General features: G+C 50.1%; 1 protein-coding gene across 1 annotated transcript in view; it reads right to left on the reverse strand.

Annotated features, from left to right (window-relative positions):
• The window catches only part of BRPF3 (bromodomain and PHD finger containing 3), a 25,004-nt gene extending 13,787 nt beyond the window's left edge, over positions 1-11,217 (reverse strand). Inside the window, exons 1-8 of the mRNA XM_009638179.2 lie at positions 10,479-11,217; positions 8,140-9,542; positions 6,955-7,111; positions 5,330-5,470; positions 3,238-3,378; positions 2,546-2,858; positions 1,153-1,419; positions 483-986 (exon numbers count right to left, since the gene is read on the reverse strand). Of these exons, the coding sequence (XP_009636474.2) occupies positions 483-986; positions 1,153-1,419; positions 2,546-2,858; positions 3,238-3,378; positions 5,330-5,470; positions 6,955-7,111; positions 8,140-9,542; positions 10,479-10,547 (2,995 nt within the window). The 5' untranslated portion in view covers positions 10,548-11,217. The remainder of the gene's footprint in view (positions 1-482; positions 987-1,152; positions 1,420-2,545; positions 2,859-3,237; positions 3,379-5,329; positions 5,471-6,954; positions 7,112-8,139; positions 9,543-10,478) is intronic.
• Positions 11,218-15,000: the final 3,783 nt, after the last annotated feature.

Raw genomic sequence — 15,000 nt, forward strand, 5'->3', positions numbered from 1 at the left:
GAATGCCAACACTTCTCAGCCCTTACTGGAGAGCCTGGAGTCTCCAGCCAGACCATTCACCAGCTTTACAGGCAGCTGGGCACATTGGTTGGCTTGCACTACGAAAAATGGCAAACTCTCTCTTACAGTAGCCCTGCTGACTTGTAAAGGGAAGAATTCCTTGTGATCTCCCTGGGCTTCATCTTGGTACCTTTAAATGTGTAAAATGGAGGTGTCTAAAGCTGAACTAAGTTACCAGAAACTCCGTGTCGAGTCAGTGGAGGAGAGGTGCAACTCATTATGGACGTGTCTTGTCTGTCTTATTTTAGAAATCTGTGGAAGAGTTGAACCTCATCTGGTTATGAGGACTGTTTCCCCCAAGCATAAACTGAGTTTAAGGTGAGTAGTTTGGATGCAGATGTCTTTACTCGGCCCCAGGATTCCCTCAGCCCCATCTGACAGTTTCCAAGGGTACAGAAGGAAGAGAAATCCCAAGGCATTACCTCTCTGTCCCGCCTGCCTGGGCGACTTCTCCCCATCACTCTCGCTGCAGGTCCTGCCCTGTGGCCGCTTCCGAGCTTGTCGCTCCCCGTCAGGGTGGGAGGGTGAAAGCTGCCCACTCTGCCCGTGGTCCTCCCCGTTCTCCAGGGAGCACTCCAGGCCTCTTTGCAGCTTCACCCCATTCTTAGCTTTTTTAAAAAGGACAGATGTCCGTCGGCCCACGCCGCTGAAAGGGGGGCTGGCAGGGGTGTCTGCAGGTGGCAAGGCCAGTCCGTTCAGGCCGTTGTCACTGAGCAGGCGCTGGAAGGCTTGGCTCTCCCGCTGCAGCGCCTTCTTGTCAAAGAGTTCCCTGTCCGACATCACCTTCTTCTGCAGCTGATTGAAGGGCTTGCTTTCGCTGATGGGTTTGAGTGTTGGAGGGTCCTGCAGAGAGTCCAGCTCTGAGAGGGAGGGTGCAGGTCCTGTGGGCTCCAGGGTGGGAGGGTGCGGGGGCTTGGCATCATCTGCTAAAGGAATAAAGAATCTGCTTGAATATTTTAGGAAGAGTTATTGCCAAAACTACCAACAGTCATTCCTATTTTTCACTAGGGCCACGGACAGGAGAAACAGCAGGTCTTGACTGCTGACATGCACTAGGAGAGCTGGAGGTAAAAGCCTGCTGCAACCTCTCACCTTTCTCCCCTTCCTCGTCCCCTTCCCTTGATGTTTTATCCAGCCCCTCTTCCCGTGGCACAGGCTCCCCGTTGGGCATGGTCTTGTTCTGCTGCTGGGCCAGCTTCTGCCGAATGGAGTTGATCTCCCGTCTCAGGAGCCGGATGCGTCGCGTCCGGGCGCCGCTGGACCGCATGGTGCTCACCATGTCTAGCTTCTCCAGCAGCTCCTTCAGCTGGGCCTCCAAGGAGAGGTGAGCCCGGTTCTCTGGGAGAAGGATGTTATCCACTGCATCAAAAGAGAGCGTAATGGTGAAGGGAAGGAACACAGCTGCTTGAAGAAGGGAACTCCACTCCTGCATTCAGGACCACTGCCGTGCCTCATTCCCACTGCAGCTATTCATGAACCAACTTCAGGGATTTAGGAATTGTTAAACCTTGGAGCTCAGACTTCCTTACTTTGGGTAAAGAGCAGCTGATTTAACTTGCACTGCCCTCCAGTTCCCATTACTGTCCCAGGGGCAACAGTAAAAGAACATGTGCCTGCACCCACACACGACAGCTCACAGTCCAGGTCCTTGGCAGAAACCTATTTCATTGCCAGATTAAACAACAAAATCAGACCACAAACAGACCTGGCCAAAACATAACATGTTTGCCATTCCTCTGGCTCTGCTGAAGGGCTGGCATCCTCCGGAGCAGGGCAGGCAGCTGAGAGTTGTACTATCATACACCAACACAAATTTCATAACAGACTGTCTGTCTGCGTCCAAGAGGGCTGTAACATGTAGGAAATGGAGGGCAGACTGGGAGCTCTGTGTGCTGGATGGCAGCAGTATTCTGTACTCAGTTTAGCTAAGTTATTCAACCACTGCTTTGGAGCTGCAGCTCAAGATAGCTGTGGGAATGGAGGTGATCATGTTGTGAATGGGAAGTCTCAGCTAGAAGGGCTGCTTGGGGTTCCAGTACCTCAACCCCACACCACCCCCTCCCAGCCCTCAGTGCTCCATCAAACCCAGTCGCTCTGTACTGTGACAATTTACCATGAAATACATGAGCTTTCCTCAGAGGAAAAAATCCTATACCCACCTCTGTATTGTTCCTTAAAATACCAAGTTTATAGTGCAGCCATGGCACAAACCAAACAGCATGGGCAGTCATGAGGCTCTTCCAAGGCAGACATGCACTAGGAGAGCTGGAGCTAAGCTGCACCTAGCTCTGAGTGCCTGGCTCACCTGAAATCCTGCTCCTTGAGGCTATGAAGAAGTTAGATATATGCTTAAGTAAATAGATGGACAGGAAAATTCTTGTATGCTGAGTGACAGCTATGATTTTCACGCAGGCTGAGCGACATGATCTGAACAAAGAACACAGTTATGATCTACCTGAAAAAATAAAGGTTAACAAACACTCACCATCCTCCCAAGAAAAGCGGTAAAAGTCCTCAGTTTTGGGTGACTCTGGCAGGTGAATCCCCACATCAGTGTCAAAGCCGATGTTTTCAGCCTGCCGCCGTGCATGACGCAATATCGCTCCTCCAAGGTCTCTGAGCCGGACAGCTGCTCGGTGGAAAATCGTGTCTTTAGCATTATACCTCATGCAGTTGGTAACTATAAGGTTAAAGTCTTCCTCAAACTCATCCAATGTTCGGTACAGGTGGGACTCCAGCTTCCGCCTCATGGTGGAAAAATCCATTGGGTTGGAAATGAATTCCAGGTAATCTGGAACCTAAACATATAAAACCTGTACAATTACAAAAACCATTTACTAGCCAACTAGAGCGCATCCATCATAAGCACTCTTAATGCCCTTTCCACCGGCAAGGGGCAGGGCCAGCAGTTCATGTCTGTGTCACCCAGTCAAGGCAGACACATCCTGGCTCTGCAAAACATTACTTGTCTGAGACGTGCTGAAGCTTCTAGAAAACAATCCCCTTTTTTGGCCTGGAAGGATACCCACACTGTGAGTCCTCTTTGAGATATTCTTTAGTCTACCAGCAGCTTGGGACAAGGTGGTTTGTGCTTCCAGGGTTATGACAGCACATGAGCTTCTGCCCAGCAATACCTCATCTACAACCCGTTAAGACACCTCTAGGAAAGAGACTTGCCTCATTCAGGTTAACGGGCTCTGCAAAGATCTGGGCAGCATCCTTCTCCTGCAGCAGGTCCAGCGTTGTGCGCAGGAGTACATTGAAAGGGGTCAGCTGTAGCTCCATAGCAGCATCGAGGACAGGGTACGTGAGCGGTGTCTCCCTCTGGTTTCTTCTGAATCATCACCCCAGCTCTACTCAGTGGTGGAAACCTCAGGTCATCATACCAATAGCCTGGTAGACTCACTGCTGAAGAATTTCTGACAAACACCCTGTCCCCTCCATGTGCAGGACGCACATTGGCAGACAGCACTTTGCAGAGTCTAACGGCACAGTCCAACCCTTTTGCATGGGGAGCTCCTGTTTATCCAATCTCATAAAGCCAAAGCAAGAGAAAACCCCATCAAAGTAAAAGAAAATACAACTAAAAATGAAAACAAACAGGAAGAAGCTTTTCATGCCTGGTAAATTATCCTGTAGAACTCCCTGCCTCAAGATATTATTATGCCAATTAGCAACATTATACAAAAGTTAAAAGTATGTAGGCGTGGACATGAACAACAACATCCATAATTAGACTAGAGAGCATAAACAAAGTTTAAGATGTAAGTTCTCACACTTCGAGGCAGAAGCCAAACAACAGCGGTTAGAAGTTTGCAAATTCCTAATACAGTTTCTTACAACCTTTATGAAGTCTCTAATACTGTTGGATTTCAAGCAAACATGTTGTAGCACCGTTTTGATCTCTTACTCCAAAACTCTATTCAAAGGAGACTGGAACAGGATAGAAGTATTTCTTTGTCCTTTAACGTTTTAATTCCTTTGATCTTGTAATCCCTCATTATGTCATTAAATCAACCACTTCAGTAGCAAAGGAAAGCAAGTCTGTTTACATAAAGCAAACTGTATTTGATGTGCTCAGCAACAAGACAGCATCAATAAGAGAATGAAGGAAGATGGATATAAAGACTATGCTCTTCTCCCAAAACAGGAAAGAACCCGAACAAAGACTGAGGACTCTGGAGCATCCTTCTCCACTCAGCTAAAAGCTGGGCTGGGGCAGAGCTCCAACTAGATACTCTTATCCTTTTATAAAGCACACAATATTTTTAACAAGCTTTTATGGATTTAACCAACTGTGATAGGGATATATCAAGATATCAAAAGCAAACAAAGCCCAAGAGTGATTTTTTTTCGATCCTCCTACCTAAAATATGTCCACACAGCAAGCAGGACTGAGCCACTGCTGTAAAATCAGGGACAACGTAGCAAATGAACCAGTGCTGGCATCAAAAAGACTCCAGGAAAGCTGTGGGCAGTTTCTGACCACAAAAAAAATAGCTTGCAGAGGGGCTGTGATCACAGAGGATGCTGCTTTCCCTCTGCCTGGCTCCCTGCAGGCAGCCTGAGCACCTAGCAGGGGGGAGAGCACCCAGGAAATGCCTGAGGCCATGCAAGCAGGCTCACCCTGCATAGGGCCAGTCTTTCATGAAGATACTTGTGCCGGAGAGCAGAGCTGTGGCTGCACTGTCCAACCAGGTATGGCAAGCAAAGACCCTCAGCAGGCAAACCTGACAAGCACAGGAAGTAATGGTGCAACTTTGGAGAATCGCACACAGATCCAAGAGGAAACCAGTAAATGGTCTCCATCCTAAAACTCTGTCTTTTCAAAAATGTAGAGGGCAAAACACAGGAATTTTTAGCTTTTGAAATACAGAGCAGAATTGGGATTTAGACCTCTTCTCTGGAATAGGTGTTACCAAACTCCCGAAATAAACATTAAAGGAGATCAAACTTCTACTCTGCAAAACACCTGGTCCATGCCCAGAAACAGAAGGCGTGCTGGAGGTCAGGAATCAAATCCACCGTTAGTAATGCAAATATATTTTCCCAGCACTCTGCAGCCCAGCATTGGTTCTGAGGGCAAAGGCTGGGCAGTGCGAGCCTGTGGCTGACATAGGGAGGGATGGCTGCTCTGCACATCCAAAAGTCATACTCTACGAAAAGAAGAAAAGGCTCAGGAAAAACTGTCGTGTTCCTCCTCTGCCTCCTGCAGCACAGGGTGCTTTGGCACGGGATCGAAGCTAAGTGCAGCAACTTGACAGCCAACACTACCTACCTGCTCCCGTTTGAGTTTTTCCCTCTTACGGATCAGCTCGATGAGCAGCCGTGCCCGCTCCAAGTCATGCCGCAGTTTTTGCCAGTACTTCAGCTCTTCCTTCACTGCACTGGTCTTCTCATCCTGCTCCTTCTGTAAGACAGAACAGTGGGGTGAGATGAAAAACACGACCGGCTTCCTGCGTTTCCTCCTCTTTCTAGGCGTCCCCCGTGAATTGCTCTCATAAGTCTTCCTCCTGTCTACCTCCTGTCTCTTGTTCAGACTACGTCCCCTCCTTCCTACAACACTTGGCTGTCTAGCAAACACAACATCAGCCTTTCTGGATTTTATGTTATCTGTGAAGTTAGGCCTAAATCATACTGTAGCTACACTCTGCGAACACGCTTCAGTGCATGCTCATGTACACCCTCCCTGCTTTCATATCCAAGTTCATTACAGAGGCTGGAAATTCTTTCTGTTGGCTGCTGCACATTGAAGAGGCAGCCCAAAGCGTTTCCGGTAAAAAGGCAAGGCGAGCAAAAGCATGGGGGAAAAGAGCTATTATTATCCTTTTCGTAACCAATAAGAAATAGAGCCACGGAAAGAGAGTCACCGAAACACAAAGGAACAGCCAACACTGGGGGATGAGCTCACACCTTCCCAGGCACAGTTCAGTGGCTTCACAACGCAATCATCCTTCCTCTCCTAAATCTGGAGCTTTTCAAATGGTTTTGAGGATATAGCTGAAGTGCATCTACTTGTGCGTGATTGCCAAGAGAGGACAATTGCTTCACAAGATCTTGATCATTTATATTTACAGGACATTTGTTTTTAAGAATGAACTTACGGTAAATTGCCAACTTAATACACCAAGGAAATGCTGCACTTCCTCAACTCCAGACTGATGAGTGGGAAATATTTTTTTTATTAATCACTCACAGCAGCCTTCATACAAACCAAAAACCTACAAATTCCTCCAGCTACAGTAAAAGTACACGTGCACAACGTGCACAACGCCTACTGACAGGCTATGTTAGAGGGTAGAGTCCGACAGCTTCATTACTTCACCAATTACTTCTCGTGCCAAACTCAGTGCTGTTTAACAGCATCGAGATTGAGTGACTCTGGATGCCAGCTCAGAGGAGGAAGCAAAGGAGTCCAGGGCTGATGATTACATCTAAACTTCCACATAAATGTGCATGGGAGGGTCGGAAATTCAAGCAGCAGGAAGAATGACCCAAACTGGAATTTGGCCAGGACTCTGGAGCAAACACCCATTTTCTTGAGGAGGGGATCTTTAATCACTCATGAGGAACGTGTTTTTATGATTCATCTGAGAGATCTGTCCACCAAGGGCCCATCACACCCTTGCACAATCCTGGGCCTCCTGACTCAAGGGGAAAAACTCTTACCTGCTGGCTTATCAGCACCAATTCTAGTGGCATGATGACCCCACTGATACACTAAGTCAGCTCTTCAGGCATGAGCATACCGAGAGAAGACCAAAAGAGAACTTAAATCAGGTCACCCTCTGATCCTATCACCCTCACTTCCCTTCCCAGCCATGCATCAAGCGCATCTCCTCCTGGAATGCAAGCTCTCCATCCTCCCATGCGTGTTCAGCTGGGGACCAGTACCTGCTCCGCGTTCCTCTGGGACTGGAGGTGCGAGTGCAGGCGCCGGATCAGGGGCACCCCGTTCCTCGCCTGCCGCTTCAGCAGCCAGTAGTTGTGAAGCCTCTGCATGAACTGGTTCTTCCTCTGGAGGGAGAGGCCGCTGCAGATTTTGTTCAGCCTAAAGGAAGCAGAGAAGTGCCATGGAGCCAGCTGCAAAGCAATCGTGACTCTGCAGACCCTGGTGATACCATCGGGTTTCCCAACAAAGCTTTGTGGTGGTGTGCACGCTCTGAACTACACATGCAACTGGGACAATCTGGGATCTCCCCACCGCGAAGACAGATGTGCCTACTTTTCACAGTATTTCAGTAGCAGCTATTTCAGGAGCAGCTCGGCTGGAGGTTCTCACCAAGCATTTGCCACAGCACAGTCAAAGTACACAATCACCAATTTGGCTCCCAGCCTTAATTTCAAAACTACTTTCAGTATCAAGAACTTTCCTGCGGGTCATTTAAGCCTGACGTTATTAAGCTGAAGTCTGGGAAACTAATGTGACAGGAGTCCAAGAATAATACAGCACCTATTTGAACCTTTTCAAACCATTCATTAGATTATACGTGCTGCCTTACCAGCAGTTTTCCAAAGCTTATCTGTTAGGATGCTGGCAACATATCACCATACTTCCTCAGGCACCAAAGAAAATTCAGCACTACCTAGTTCTGCATGAGAGAGAGCTGGGAGAAAAAAAATACACAGCCAAATTCAAAGCTTGCAACATCAAGAAGTTTGGCATGCTCTGTAATAAAAGGAGGAATTAAGAAACTATGAAACGAAGAGATTAAAAAAAATTTAATAGAGGATGACCCCTATCTGCATGCCAACTTGAAGTATTTTCAAACCACCTTCATCTATGTAAATGTGGACGCTCAATGGGTGTTTGCTGTTAGGGACCACCACGGATTATGCATTACATGACACTTTTGGACGGCTGCTCGGCAAATCAGGGAAACCACAGTGTGCCAGCAACACTCACGTGGAAGAACACTGGTCAGGATGATTCTGCAGAACATGCTTTGAACACGGTTAATGCTAGGTCTTCACTGGAGGCAGCGCTCCTAAGGTCAACAACGAGGGGGACCAAGTCCTCAAAACAGACCCTGCCCAGCTCCAGCTGTCCAGTTCCTTCCCTAAACCTGCAACACTCACCTGTAAGAGGGGATTTGTGTGACCGTCACCATGGGCACAGACGAACGCCCGTTGGTCACATCACCAGGCTCCTTTTTGATCTTCTGCTTCAATTTCACTTGGTTCTTTTTCAGAGACCCTTTGGGAGGGCCAGAATTGGATTCCTCCTCTCCTTCCTCCTTCACAGTGTCCTCCTGCCCCTCACCACTAGCAGCTGGAGCCCCTTTTTTCACCGTCCCAGGTGGGGAATGACTCTCACAATAAGCAGTCTTGCGCACGGTGAATGTCGTGCCGTTGATGCTGGTCTCCCTCATGGGTTCGATCTTCATGAAGAGACCAGCCCGCTGGGCACAGGTGACGTGGAAGGCAGTGTAACAGTTCACCTTGTGGCATTGGATAGCAGCTCCCATGCCCTTCTGCTTACAGATATAGCATGTGAGCTTCCATCGAGCCGGGGGGATGTTATTTATCCCTTCAATGGGCTCCAGGAACACAGTGTTTGCAAAGCAGACCTCTGGGATCCAGATAGCACAAACCACATGAGCCCAGCGGCCATCGTTGGTCTGCTTGAAGGCTCCACCTTTGTTCGGGCAAAGGACGCAATCCACAGGGCGAGAAGGGGACTGTAAGCAGCAGCGGCAAAGCCACTGCCCCTCGGGGATATAGGGCACGCCATAACACTCCTGGTGCACGGCCAGATTGCAGATATCACAGAACAGGATGACGTTGCTGTTGTGACACTCGTCGTCCATGCAGACGCAGCAGAAGGCATCCTCATCGATGAGGGACTGCTGAGCCCCGTTGTTCCGGCTCTCAAGGTACGACTCCTTTTCCAACCGGTCCACCAGCAGCTCAAAAGTGTCAGCAGAAACTGTCCCATAACCATCGTCCCTTCTCTTCTCGTTGACCATTTCCAGCCATGCCAGATCCTCCTCATCCATGTCGTACTCCACCTCTACATCGAGGTCCTCAGGAGGCTTTTCAATGTACCGGTAGTAGGCGGCAGGGAGAGGAGGGGCATCTGGCTGGCTGAAGGAGTCCACCACACGGAAGTTGGGCTGGGGTAAGTGTAAAGACGACCCTGGTGCATGTTTGGAGCAGGACTCCTTCTTCTTGCCTTTGGACGGCGTTTTCTTAGATTTGGAAGGGAAAAGGGGCTGCTCGCTGTTTTCCTTGTTGCTGTTGCACTCTGTGATGTCCTGGGCAGTCAGCTCGTCCTCCGTGATGATTTTTAAGGGATCATAGATGCTGATGCGATGAAGCCGTCCATCGATGTCTACCTCCACGATCCGCTGGGCCTGAGCATACGTCAGGGTCTCCCGAGTCGGTGAGCACTTGAGGCTGTAGGGTGAGGGAGAACGCCTCCCCTCCAAGTTCTGCCGGGACCTCCTCCGAGGCTTCCTCATCGCTGCGGTCCAGAGACCCTGCAACAAGCCAGGACAGAGGACAGCGTAAGCCAAGGAGACAAGCGAGGAGCAGCACAGATTCAAAAACTCAGTCAGCGTTGCAATGCAGCAACATTTCCACTAGAGACTCCAGCAATTTCAGGCTTGCTGAGGCCTCTTCACCTTCTTACATACAAGCAGATAATGGATATATCAACCATTTCTCGCAATGTGTATCACAGCAATGCACAGCACTCTCCAGTCTTCTCTATTTGCATGCCAGAAGATGTGTATACCCCCATGCCACCGGATGAGAAGAGCTGAAATATATTTTACAGCACAGCATCCAAACACTCTGCTGTGCATTCAGCTCAGCAAAGCATTCAGATCCCCCAAAATTCAAATTATCACATCCGCTCACACCATTCACATACTAAGTTCACACAGGCTAAGGAGTTCTCTCTTCTTCTGCCTGTGGCTTTTCTTTTATATCCCCAGTAGCACAGAAAACGTGCTGGATGTTTTCCAGATGGAAAGGAGAGCACTATTCCTGCCCTGTGAAAGCATTTCCAAAGTTTTTTTGTCAGAGCTCCATATGAGAAAACTAGCAGTGCTCCCTCAGTCCAGGAGGAAGCTCCTCTGAGTTTCCCATATCAGGGTTACCACCACCACTTCTTCCTCTCCCACACTGCGGATACAAAAAGTCCCGTAATGAAAAATCACCCTCCAGCTTTGCTTTCCCTTCTCTCACAGACGTAGCTGTTCCTTGCACCACTCTCCAGACAGTGAGCACTGAACAGACCATGTCCTTCCCAGCATGGAAAATGGGTCACAAAAGCCCAAACAGAACCAGGGGACGAACTGAGCAACGTAGTGGGTGCTCAATGTGCATCTCTTCTGCTCCTTGGTGCGATCCAGGAGGAAGCGAAGGGGAACAAGCATGGGAACAAGCCGCATGGATCCAGATGGACTTACAAGCTCTGGCTCAGCGTTAGCCCCTCTGGAGCCACAGTCCTTGTTCAGGCACCTGAGCCGATTCTGCATGGAGACTCCACGAGGGTACGAGCAGGAAAGCAGCAAGACAGCTTCTGGACTGCACCAGGAACTGCGCCGTGGTATTTACTCAGAGCCTTAACGAAAAGCCCAAGCCAGCTCTGCCCTCCCAAAATGCTAATCAGAAACCCAGATAATTATTTGAGAGTCGGCTCCTCACATTAAGGAGGTGCCCATCAAGGGGGAGCGGAGCAGAAGCCTGGAGCTGACAAGATGATCTGGGGGAGGATGGAGACGTGGTGGCAGGAGCCCGGCGATCTGAGGGCGAAGGAGGGAGGCAGCGAAGAGGGAAAGTGGAGAGGAAGCCAAGTGAGTAATGCAAGCGAGAAGGGCAGTGTCAGGGATGGGAACATGAGTTATGGGAAGAAACAGGCTGAGGCTAAAACAAGCTGGAGAGGACACAAAGAAAAGCAAATGTAAAATCTCCCCGAGAAGATAAGTCAGCCCAGAGCTTATCTGTTGCTATGCAGAGGCCTGAACAAGCACCTCACCCTTGTTTAGAGCAATCCACACATTCAGCCCCATTCTGTGGGACCCACAGACAAGAAAACACGCTGCAAACCCATAATTTGTACTTAGCCGTCGCATTATTTCTGCTCTGTGAAGGACACAGCTCCACAAACCCTCAATCGTGGGAGTCAAAGCACCTCACAGGACCAGGACCCACACGAAGTCCTGAGCTTATTCCAGAAAATATAACAAATTCCAGGAGCGACACGTTTCTCTTCAAAGTACTGGCTCTGTGAACCACAGCAGGACCAGGACCCACACCTGAGCTTATTCCAGAAAGATATAACAAATTCCAGGAGCGACATGTTTCTCTTCAAAGTACTGGCTCTGTGAACCACAAGACTAAGCCATGGTACAAAATGCGTCCTAAGAAGCAAACAGGCTTTGGGAAAAGTTTCCAAAATCTCCTTTGCATCCACAGAAACAAGCCAGTGTCGGTATGCACACTCACAGTGATGGAGCCTGCAGGCACAATTTCTTTTCAGATGACAATTTCCACCTGCAAATATAGGCACCACGAATTTCAGGACCTTTGCCTTAAAACTCTTAATCAGCCACTTGATCTGCAGACACCCAGCTGTGCTTGTCCCAGCCAAGCTCCAACAGCTTCAATCAGTAGGAGAAAAGAATTTTAAAATAAGGGTATAAGGACAACTTGATCATCAAAGGAAAAAAACTAGAAAATCCTGCTGACAAACAGCTCTCTTACAACTCAGGTGGGTTATGAGAAAATATATTGGCGGCAAAAAGATACATGAGCAAAAAGATATTGGAGGATAAAGTAATTAATGAGCTGACCACACTCATATTCAATATTGTGTTCAGGAAAAAAACAAGGCATTAGGTGATTGCTGGGAGTGCTGAGGGACAAGCAAATTTCAGCGGAACAAGAATGTCAAGGAAGGGTTATTTCACCTGTTGATGGGAAAAACAAGGGCACGGCGTTCCTGTTGCGTTAGTGAAACAATCAGTATATTGTCTAGAGAAATTACCCAAAGTGGGATTTGCACCACAGACACTGACTGCCATAAACCACCCCATTTGTAAACCACACAATTACTTAGCACTACACAGAAGCATCTAAAACGGCATGGAAATTGCTGCCAGCGAGAGCCGAGCGCCTGGGATAAGACATGCAGCTGGATATTAGGAGAGACACAGCTACCCACCCCCAAAACACCTTGAAAGCAGCAATGAAATGAACTCAGACACACACAGCTGAATGCTGCGACCTTGTCTGCAACAACAGAAACTTCTAAGCAGCAATCTAGGAATGCTCTGATCTTCTTGGCACGCTTGAAAACACCTCCCAGCCATGGATAAAAAAGAATCCCTCTGCAAACAGCACCCATGCGCGCTTAAATGCTAAACAGACTCGACTTCAGTGGGGTTAAATGCTATTTCAGCCCATGCTGATTCTGTCCCACCATGGACAAAGGTTGCTGATGTGAAAGCAGAAAGTTCAAACAGTCGTCCTCTCGCCGTCGCCACAGTGTGCTCAAGGCTTTCCAAAAACCTCCCATCATCCATTTCCGCTGGGTATTGCGCCAGGAGCGGGGGGTGAGGTTCCTAGAGAGCACAACTGAGCAAACAACGTGGCCACAACACACAAATCCACCAGGGATTAACTTATTTCTACCCCAGGAGCTTGTTCAGGAATGGTGCAATTCTCCCGAGCAGCAGCTTTTACAGCTGTAGGCCAGAGATGCCTGGGGGGCTGCAGAAGGAGACTAAGCAAGCCCATTATCCGAAGACTTACATTTACTATAAAGGGGTTGAAAGTTCCACTGAAAAAACATGGAGAGATCTACGTATCAAACAATATCACAATATAGGCCCCTATTCTACACACAGTCTTAAAAAAACCAGCACAAGCGGATCCTCTAAAGGAAGGGCGAAACGTTGCCGTGACTTACACCCATGCAATACAGCGTTGGCCCATTTCCAAGGGGCAGAGGCACCCTCTCGCACTGCACAAGACCCCAGTCTCCTTCCCACCCCTCCTTCCCGCCTCAGTCCTTCTTTCCAGCCTTCCAGCACTGACAACCAAGGATATTCTTTCCAGCACCCAATTTTTTCCCTAACCTGCGGGGTACACGAGGCTGGAGCTCAAGGCAGTGAGTGCTGCTGTGGGAGTTTTCTGGCCCTTTCCAGTACGGCTTGGGGAGCCCAGGGAAGAGCTAGGTCCCACAGAGATGAAGATCTTCAGTGATCTGGAGTGAGGAGAAGGCCACCTGGACCTTGGCGGGCAGCCGTGGATGGGAACAGCATGGCTCTTGCCCCATTCCAGTGCACCGTGATTACCAGCAGTGGCTACAGCTCATACAGCCCTAAAATGTTTGGGGGCCAGCGTTACCGAAAGCTGCCTCTCTCCGGGGCACCAAGTCAAACGCGAGGCCTGCAGACGTTCCTCCTTGCCGCTGTCGCGCACTGGCAGCCACGCAGCTCCAGGCAGGCGCTTGTCGCTGTTTGTGGGGATTTAAAACCTGTTCCTGCGCAGCAGGGAATGGAGACCTATGGAGCTATTTAAGAGACACGTCCATAAAATAAAGGCAATGGATGCCAGAGGGGAAAACCAGCCTGGAACAGGCATGGCCTCCTTTCCACCTTTTCCTCGCCAACCAAAAATGCCAGGCGAAACTCCCGCTGCCCTCATCAACATCCCTCTATGTTCCCACCATGCCTGTGCTTTCCACGGGCCCGCATTCGCCCCACGCACTGCCGAGGGTTTACGCTCCTTGCGCCCACGCTGACGCCTACAACGAAGCGTGTCAGTGCTCAGCAGAAGTGGCAGAGCGCCACGGACGCAGCGCCTGCCCGGGCACATGCAGAGATCTTGACTGACCCCCTGGTATTTCTGTAGCCAGGTTGAGCTGACGGGAGATGCGCCAGGACACAGGAGGGGAGCTCCCTCCGGAGAGGGGAGGGTGCGAGACATTTTGTTGGGCTGCAGATGAAGTTTAAGGTGAAGTCTGGGCTCAGCAACAGATGGCGTGTGCTATGAGCTGTGTCTGGCCTCAGCAGCGCTCTGAGAACTGTAGCATGCCATGAGTTGTGCCTGGCCTCAGCACTGCTCTGAGAGAACTGTAGCATGCCATGAGCTGTGCCTGGCCTCAGCGTGCGATGAGCTACGCCGGTCCTTCAACAACAAACAAACGAAGGGATGTAGCATGCCATGAGCTGCGTCTGGCCTCAGCAGCGCTCTGATGAAACTGTAGCATGCCATGAGCTGTGCCTGGCCTCAGCAGTGCTCTGAGAGAACCGTAGCATGCCATGAGCTGTGCCTGGCCTCAGCAGTGCTCTGAGAGAACCGTAGCATGCCATGAGCTGTGCCTGGCCTCAGCAGTGCTCTGAGAGAACCGTAGCATGCCATGAGCTGTGCCTGGCCTCAGCAGTGCTCTGAGAGAACCGTAGCGGGCTCTGCGAGACCCGTCGCGTGCCAGGAGCTGTGCCTGGCCTCAGCAGCGCTCTGAGGGAACCGTAGCATGCCATGAGCTGTGCCTGGCCTCAGCAGCGCTCTGAGGGAACCGTAGCATGCCATGAGCTGTGCCTGGCCTCAGCAGTAGCTGACAGAACCGTGACACGCCACGAGCTCTGTCAGGTGCCGGCTGGGACCTCCTCTCCAGAGCTCCCCTGTGCAGCGAGGGCCATGGGACGCCTGCATGGAGCCCCAGTAGCAGCCAGCGATCTGGGCCAATACACAGCAGGGACCCGGACAAAAATAAAACCGCTCCCGGGGGAAGAGAAGGCGCGGCGGGCGGGTGCGATGAGCTACGCCGGTCCTCAGCACCAGGCCCTGCCCTGGCGGGCCCATCGCCCCCCAGGAAGCGAAAAAAGTCCCAACGGAGAGAGGGAGAAGGCCGGGGGAGAGCGAAAGAGAGCGCAGGCAGCGGCAGGCGACTATTGGCTGTCGCCGCCGTCCATCCCAGCTCCA

This window comes from Egretta garzetta, unplaced genomic scaffold (assembly GCF_000687185.1).
Source record: "Egretta garzetta isolate BGI_Z169 unplaced genomic scaffold, ASM68718v1 scaffold105, whole genome shotgun sequence".
Taxonomy (NCBI): domain Eukaryota; kingdom Metazoa; phylum Chordata; class Aves; order Pelecaniformes; family Ardeidae; genus Egretta; species Egretta garzetta.